Here is an 8,999-nt window from a genome sequence, read left to right on the forward strand (position 1 = left end):
AACTGTACGAACTTGAAAAACAGAAGTGGGGGAAGCAAGAAGAAAAGGATTACAAGCTGTGTGAGGTTTGGCACCCACACTCAACGCTTGCTGCTGTGAATCCTTAGGCCCCCAGGCCGTGTGTACCTCCTGTCGTATGAGCACCTCGCCACATGCAGGATGATTCTAATATATAGGGATATGTCTTTTTTAATAAGCCAGCTGTGCATTTGGACCTCTACAGCAGAAATGACTCTCTCTTCCAACAGCGCCAGAATACCAACTGCTTAACACTGGCTGGGATGTCCTTCCGCACTATGGGGCTTTCCTAAGAGATTCCCAAGGGGCGTTATTACTCAGGGCACTTTCCCTTCCACCGACTGGCTGGAACACCTAAAACTCCTACCTGAGACAACACCAGCTGTGTATATGACAGATGTTTACAAGGATTGCGTGAGATCAGGCGTGCGGAGTGCAGGGCTCAGCGCCTGGCACGTGCAAGTGCTTCCTAACACCAGGTGGCCGTGCTCTGGTTCAGACTCACTCCTTCCAGGCACAGCCCTAATCCAGTCCTAGGTCTGATTTTGGAGACCTCAACCCTGTCGTATTCAACATATTAAAACAAAATGCATCCGCACTCCCATATTCAATATAAATTTCTTGCTGTTAAAACTTTGAAAGGTTTTTTAAAATTTTGCTTGGTAAATGGCCTACCACCAGTCGGGCTGTGATTTCTAGAGCCACATGCACACTAGAGAATTCTTGCAAAATGAGGAAAGCAAGCCTACAAACTAATTTCAAGTGTGATGAAATTGTTTTGATCTCCAAGTTTAATAATTAAGTCTGAATGCATTAATTATAACATTTATTAATTTCAGTTTTACAGTTTCCCTTTCTGTATTTTAGAAATACAGAAGATTGGTTTGGTTTCCCCAAACCTCTCACATTTGGACAGGCTTTGAAACCTGTGGGTGCTGAGCCCTGCACCTCTAGTTCCCAGTGGGTAAAATGGCCTGGCCTAATCCACCTCCCCACCACCTTCTGCCCCCGAGCCCTCCACCCACCCAGCCCAGAAAATGCTCTTTTACAGAGAAAATCAAGAGCAGGCCCCAAAGTTTCCCCTCCTGTCCCTTGGCAGGCTTTGCCTGGGCAACTATCCCTTAGTCAATATTGGCCATGCCACAGCCTTGGCCTCTGGCCACCAGCACTTGAAGCAAAGTTCAAAGCCTCTTGCTTGTCAGGAGTTGTGATGAGGAGGTGCGGGCATTGCCGCCCTTCCTGCAGGCACCGGCTCTGCTCTGGCCCTGCCCCACCTGCTCACACGGCCCTGCCTTTGCACAGAGGGTGGAGCTGGGCTTTGAGGATGGCACTGCCCAGGGGCTGGGGCACCTCTCAACCCCGCCTGGAACCCCAGATCACACAGGAGCCGTGTGAGTCGGTCTTGACCCCAGGAAAGGAGGGCAGCCCTCATGATAGAGTCAGGCCTGGCATGGTGTTGTGGGTGAGCGCTAGGCTGTCACGGAGGGATGGATGTGCCGCCTCCTTTGGCAGCTGCTCAAGCACACACTCAGACTTCAGGTAGTCATACACTGTCACACTCTGAGTGCCACACACACGCTGAGCACCTCAGACACAGCCACTTACACTCTCACAGTACACACGTATTCATATTTGTGCACACACCCACACTCACACTTAGGGAGGTTCTCATGCCCATTCACACAACTGGATGGAAACACTCCCATTTGTGGCCGTGCACACACAGCGTGAGTGTGGCCTTTGCATCAGGACCATGAGCCCATCCCCTCTGCCCTGGCAGATGAAGTGGGCAACTTGTTTCCCCCTTAAAGCCTCAGTTTCTTGTCTTAAATTGGGATGACCTGTGTCACTTGCTGCGGAGAGGAGAGACATGACCTTCTTTCCACAGAACCAGGCACCTCCTAGGTACTCTGCCAGTGTGAACCTCTTCCCCTCCCTGGTTTCATCTTGGCCCCCTCCCTGTCCCAGGGGGAGGCTGTTGCGTAGCAGAGGTGACCACAGGTATGCTCAGCCCAAAGGCACGCCCAGAAGTAAGAGAATCTGGCTTGTGGGAGCCTGATAACCCGAATCCACCCATCTGCCCTCTCCTGCCCCAGCCTGCCCATCTCACTTTGAACAAAAAATCATTAACTGAGCTGTGGTTCTTAGGATGCTGATCCTTGTGTAAAGACCTCCTCTGCCCCTGGTCCTTCCTCCTCCCCACAAGAAAGGAGAAGTCCCAGGGTGCTCTGAGAGAGTCCCTTAAGAACACTCTCTTGAAAGGATCCAGTAAGGGAATTAGAGAGCCATCAAAGTGGTGATCACAGATCCTCCTTCCTGGGTGCCAACATGGTGCTGTTCATCCTGGCTGTGCAGGAGGTCTGGTCAAACCCCCTGTATAGACAAGGAGCCCAGCTCAGAGAGGGAGAGTGGCTTGTCCAAGATCACTCAGCAAGTTGGCACCAGGACTGGGCACTGGACCCAGAACTCCTTCCAGTCTATGCTGTGCTGTCACATGCACAGACCCTGAAGTCTCACCTTGAAGAGACAACCTCTGGCTTTCTTTTGGTTTTTGCCATTCCCTGTGTAGCAGGCACTGTGCTAGGCACTTTTCAGGAATGATCTCACTTGATCCTCATAGGAAACCTCTCAGGGGGCACTTGGTAGATGAGGAAATGAGACCCAGAGAGGGGTGAGACCACTTGGTCTCCCAATAGTGGCAGTGGCAGCCAAACTTCAGTGCCCATGCTCTTAACCACTATGCTGCTGCCTTCCTGCCAACCACCTGGGAGCTCATATTGCCCTGCACCTGTTGGGAGGTTTTCAGGATCTCTTCCTCCCCCTGCACTGCACTGATCTGACCCTGGATTGCACTAATGACACAGTCTGTGATCCTGCTGGTGGCCTGTGTAGGCCTGCCCTCCCCTGCTCATTGTGAGGCAGGCCCCAGGCCAGCCAGGGCTTTGGGCTTCGAAATTGTGGCTGGTGCCCCAGAACGAGCCCAAACAACCCATCCTTTCTGTGCGGTGGAGCTGCTCCACCTATGACCTCAAAAAACAAAAGAGGAAACAGCAGCCTTGGCCTTGCATATGGCATATCTGTTCTGCCCCCTCTGCGGAGCTCCATTTGCTGAGGGTGGGGAAGAAATTCTTCCCCCTTTTCCAAATCCCACAGGGGAAGCCTGTTACTCTTATGTCCCCAACGTTACATTTCTTTCTTCATTCATTCATTCAGCATATTTAAGTGCCGGGTCTGCACCAGGTTCCAAGGACCAGGAGTACATTAGTCACACCTGCTGGAGGCTGGTGGGGGCAACCATGACCTCAGCTTGAGTCAGGGAAGGTGACATCCAGGAGGGCACTGGGCTCAGCCATACACATTTGCCAGTGGCCTTGAGTCCGGAGTATGGCGGCACTGAAAGACCATGTTCACCAGACAACGCCAACCTCACAGCCTCTTCCTGAGAACTCGACCATTAGCTGTGCTGTGGGCTTAACGCTGCCTTGAACAACAGCCTGGAATAACACATTTATATTGCATTGGGTTGTGCGTGTAACAAATGTGGAAAGCATTTGTTAATTATACGTGTTTAAACCACACTGCGATTGTTATACTCTCATCTAGTCCTTTCCTCACTTTTATATACACTAAGGCCCCGAAATGGGGAGTGCTCTGAGAGGCCCTGTCCCTGCCCCCAGCCTGGTATATGGACAGGCGGAGAGGCCCCAGTATGCATGCACACATGGTGACTACAGTACAGCAGGTTGGCTGCATTTTCCAGGGTGGTCCAAGGTCGGAGGCAGTTTGGAGATCAGAAAGACCTGGATGGAGGGCCTTGGGGTCCAGGGGAAAGAGTGGGGACCCTTTCCAGGCAAGGCTTCTCAGTAGGAGCGTTCACGGTCAGATTTGGGGTCTATCTCTCCCCGAAAGCTCATTTTCTTCTCTATAAGGAGCCCAAGTTCTCCTAGTGATTGGTGAGATTCCTGGGGGTGACATGGTGGGGAGGGAGTTGCATGTGGCAGTGAGGTCACTTCTAAAGCTTCAGACCAGAATAAAGAAATCTTTCTCGCCCAAAGGCAAACAGACCTGAACCTGAAGTGTATCTGAGTCAAGCCTCTGGGCAAACACCCCCTGCTAGGTCTCTGTCTACCCTCTCTGTCCACTACCCCTCCCCTAGCACTGGGCACAGGGTGGGCCATAGGACTGGATGATCCACTCATTCCTTCATTCACTGAGCAGATAGGGACTAAGCACCTCCAATGCCACACACTTGTCTAAGCACCAGTGATACCACTGAACAAGCCAGTGAGGCTCCTGGTCTCACTGGAGCTTACAGTTTGGATGGGAGAGACTGACAATCCAGGAATAAACAAGACAATTACAGAAAGAAGCCTGTGCTATGAAGAGAAGGTGAAGAGGGGTCACAGGCAGACTGGGATCCCCAAGAAAGTGATGTTTGAGCTGTGCACTGGTTGCCAAGAAATCAGTTCTCAGGGAAAGAGTGCTGATGTGATTAAGGCAAGCCAAAGCTACTATTTTTTGTTGCTGTGTTTTGCTCCCTTCCTAAACTGTCCTGATGGAGAGGCAGTCACTCTGCGGCCCACACCCAAGAAGGGGGAATTACGCTCCACCTCCCTGAGGGCAGAGCATTCACAGAAATTATTTGGATTTCTTCTGCTCAGGAAATTTGTCTATTCTCCCATTTTTTAACCAATATTTTAATGCTGGCTCTTTTACTTTGTAGAAATTAAAAAACCCCATTGGTGTCTCTAGGAACCGAGAAATATTTTTCTTCCAATGACCAAAAATACATGAAATTAACAAAGCATTAAGTTGGAGGGTAGGAAAAAAAAAGATAATTGTTTTTCATTTTTTCTATTGCCAATACACATTAAGAAGATTTGAGAAATACCCAAAGCAGAAGAACCTCTCACGTTCCACTGCTGGGAGATGCATATTATTCACATTCAATGTGTTATTTTACAATTTTTCTCCTGAGCACAGTGTTTACAGATTATATTATGTAATTTTGTTTCTTGCCTCTTCCCACCTTTTTTGTCAAATCAAAAACATTTCTGTGTTGCTATACAGACTTCATAGCCCTACTTTTTCAAGAGCTGCTAAATCCCATTGTCCTCCCACCCCCACTCTGTCATAAAACGTAGCACAATACCTGGCCCATGGTCCCCGGTTAGAAATTAATTGTTATATGAATATACAACAGAGAAATCATTCTCTTGTTTTAGAAACATAGATTATTTCAGTTTCCTTGGTTCTAAATAATAGTGAGACAAATAGATTATTCCCTTAGGACAGTGTCCCAGAGTGGAATTATGAGCCAACAAGACCAAAACTTTTCAAGATAAATGCACCAAACCAGAAATCTCCCTCCCTCCCCTTCCCCTCTGAACCACCAGCAACTGTGCCCAGGGTAATAATTTACAATTTATTAAAGAGTTTGCCGGGGTGTTCCCCCCCCCATCTTTTCCCCCTTTCCTCTCTCCTCCCCTTCCCTCCCCTCCTGACAAAAAGGGGGAAAATTATCTAAGAAGGTGAAGATGTTCTCAGACAATCATATTAACATATTCCAACAATTGCAATTTGCAAAATAGTAATCACAACTCCCAGAATCTGGGAGGCATTAATCAAAGCTGCAGGTTTAATTCCATTTTAAATATTGATGAAATGTGCTTCGGCAGCCTCACCCTGGCGTGGAGGGGCCACGGGAGCCTCGGGGAGCAGCGGAGCAGCGCAGAGGAGGTGGAGGGAGGGTTGGTGAGCAGCTGCCTGGAGGGGAGGCATCTGTGATTCAAATTGGTGGCTGTGCCGCCAGGTAGAGTGCGAGAGGGGTAGTGAAGAGGCTGTTAAGTCCATTGCTGTCAATTTGTAACGATCAGGGAGGGGCCCGAGGGCTGGTTTAGCACAATAAACTCAGTTTGTCTGGTTTCAGGGGTTAGCACTGAAGAGCTTGCAGCTGCACAGATTCGAATAGCCCAGAGACTTCAAAACTGTAATTATCAACCAGGCTGCTTGCGGTGTGGCAAAAGTGGGCTTCACCAGCGCTTAACTCCTTGTGTGCCGCTGCTGTCCCCGCCCCCAGGGCTTGACAGCCACGCGTGGACTCCCCGGCAGTCCTCAAGGGCAAGAGCATGCTGGGCAGCAAGCCTCTTTCCTTTAGGTTATGGACAAAGAAACAGTGGGGAGGAGGCAGAGGACACTAGCTCTGTGGGGGCGGCCTGCCTTCCAGCACTCTGGTCGCATCAGCCCTGGGGGGATGGTCAGGCTTTGGAGTCTGATGGGCCTTGGTTTGAATTCGAGGGGCTGTGGAGGTGGGGCAAGGCTCATTACTTGTCTAAAATGGGGGTGATCTCCCCCTCTCCTGGACTGTCACACAGACTCGATGAGATGGATGTTTGTAAAGCATGGGGCACACAGTTGGTTGTCAAGAAGTCTCCACCTCTCTGATTCTGGGCCTAGAGCTTTCGTAGAAGGGGAAGGGGGCGGGGGGGGGGGTGCTGATTTGAGGGCAGGATTCAGGCTAGCTCTCAGGGGGTGCACTGGTTCCCTGGCTACTGCTTTTTGTTTACAAGGAGGATGGGTAGGCCTGTCTCCCATCCGTCAGACGGGAGGCAGGTCAGGAGACAGGAGGAGAGCCGCTCCAGGGCAGGGGCTTGGGCTAGTTCTCTTTGTCCCCAGGGCCTGACACAAATGGCGGTGAAGTGAAGCAGAAACGAGGCAGGGCCAGCTACGGTGGTGTGATGAAGAGAACTTGGGCTCAGCTGGGAGTCTTGGTTAATGAAGTGCGTTCATGACTCCACGACCCTCCTTCATGAGTCCATGAAGGGGTATGCCCAAGAATGTTGGTCCCAGCAGAACTTCTGGTCAGGGGAGGTGGCCCCCTTGGATGTCCACCCTCCCCACTCCACCCATCCCCAATGGGGAAGAGAACATCTCAGAAGCCACCACCAAGTATTAGGCAGCAGTAAGAAGCAAAGAACTAGATGTGCATTTAGCAACAAGAATAGATCTTGAAAATGTAGTGTTGAGTGAAAAAAGTAAGACACAATGAAATTCATAGTACAATGCCATTTATGGTGGTAAATTAAAACCACATTTCCACATTTCCACACAACAGCACACATTTTACAGAGCTGCCTGCATTTTTAGGGGTATGTATCCCACCATTAAAGTGGGTCTCTGCCAGAGTTAGGGGAGGGCCTGGGTATGGGTTTGGGGGATAATGGAGGAAAATAAGTCAGCCCCCAGATGAGCCTTCCCTGGCCCAGAGAGATGATTGTGGTGTCGGGGGCCTAAAGACTGTGCTCCATTCCCTCTCTCTAAGGCTTATAAACCAGTACAAGCTTTGTACTCAGACAAACCAGGGTTCACATTCTAGGCACTCCTACCTACTGAACTGTGGCTGCGGACAGGTGACTTGATCTCTCCGAGCCTGCCTGTTCATCTGTACAATGGTGGGATTGCTGCCAGCAGGTGCTCATGAGGGTTAAATTAAGGAAGCTAAAGGAGCACAGGGCCTACAGAAGTATCTGCAACTCCTCTCTATTCCCCACCAAAAGGATCTGAGTCTATGGGGGAGTCAGGTTCCCCTGCAGAGCCATGGGTTCTTATAAGGGTCTACAGTGGAAAACCCAGAAAGGAAACGAAGAAGACCTGAAGGCTCTGGCTCCTGGCATGACCAGCAAGGCCTGGGCTGGCTATTCTGGGGGTACCCTTTGTGGGGGGCAGAGAGGGCTAAGGCCCGAGCAAGCTGCTCTCTGGGTGCCCGTCGGGGCTGCCAGCTCAGAATGGCCAGGTGACCTCATGCCTGCCTCCCTCAGTGATATCTGCCATCTATACACCCCACTGTGTTCAATTTCCCCAAGCCCAGGCAACCAAAGGATTGGGGTTCAGCAAAAGTGGGTTCCTTCCCAACACAGAGCTTGACTGGCCACTGAGGCCACACCCCTGTGCTGGAAGGCACCCCAGGCCCTGGACCCCACCTGCCGATCTCCCAGCCCAGAGAAGGCCCGGCGAACACCAAGCATGACCAGCTCTTCCTCTTCCCCTGCAGATGATGATGAGCATGAGTGGATCGTCAGGACGTGTCGCAAGGGCTGGGACGAGATTGTGGGTCACCGACCGAAGCTGTGAGCTTTGCTATCACCTCCACCAGAGTTTTCTCTACACTGCTGGCAGCAGCTGGCCCTGAGGGCAGTCTAAACTTCCAGACCCTGACTTTTAACTCAGGAATAAAGTCTTTCTGCAGCTTTCAGTGGCCCCAAGTGTACTTTCCTGAGACAATTTCTTAGGGGATCCTCATTTCACCAGCATCAGAATCACCTGGGCAAAATTATAAATTAGATTATTTCTGGGCCCCACCTTAGACATGCTAATCAGAATCTCTGGGAATGGAGTCTAGCAGTGTGCATTCCTGGCTGCCACTTCCTGATGCATTTTTATTTCCCAGGTGTTCCTCAACACTACCCCAAAATCACATGTCAGCAGAAAACCAGAAGAGAAGGGATGACATGTTCCAGGGCAACACTTTGGCCACAGGCATCCTGGATCTTTGCATAACTGTCCCTCCTTAGAGGTTGCCAGATCCCACAGCCCAGCCCAGCCCCACCCACCCCATGTTTTGTCCCTTGCTCACCAAGAGCTGCCAGGAGAAGGCAGGCCTATGAAGGTTCTGACAAGGTCTGTAGTGGGAGGGCGGGGGGAAGGAAAGTGGCCTTCAAACCAGTGACCCAGAGTTGGCATGCTAGGCAGAGTTAGGAGTCAGAGGGTGGCCTGTGCACACTCAGCTGTGCCACAGAGGGATCCTGGAGGGTTACCTCTCCCTTCTAGGGCAACAGTCACCTCTGCAGAATAACAGGGTTGAGCTCCAAAGGGATTTCCAAGCTGTGCTTTAGAAACAGAAGGCACATTCATGTAAAAAAGTACATACACATAACTTAAACTATATTTGAGATATACACATATATCTAGGGGCACCTGGGTGG

The 8,999-nt window shown here is 50.7% G+C and overlaps 1 protein-coding gene across 2 annotated transcripts in view; it reads left to right on the top strand.

Moving 5' to 3' along the window:
* Nucleotides 1-8,591, top strand: part of MORN5 (MORN repeat containing 5) — a 32,763-nt gene extending 24,172 nt beyond the window's left edge. For both annotated transcript variants that reach the window (XM_041726902.1, XM_041726903.1), the window contains one exon: nucleotides 8,069-8,591. In XM_041726902.1, coding sequence (XP_041582836.1) covers nucleotides 8,069-8,148 — 80 coding nt within the window. In that variant the 3' untranslated portion in view covers nucleotides 8,149-8,591. The remainder of the gene's footprint in view (nucleotides 1-8,068) is intronic.
* Nucleotides 8,592-8,999: the final 408 nt, after the last annotated feature.

This window comes from Vulpes lagopus, chromosome 12 (genome assembly GCF_018345385.1).
Source record: "Vulpes lagopus strain Blue_001 chromosome 12, ASM1834538v1, whole genome shotgun sequence".
In the NCBI taxonomy this organism is placed as follows: Eukaryota; Metazoa; Chordata; class Mammalia; order Carnivora; family Canidae; genus Vulpes; species Vulpes lagopus.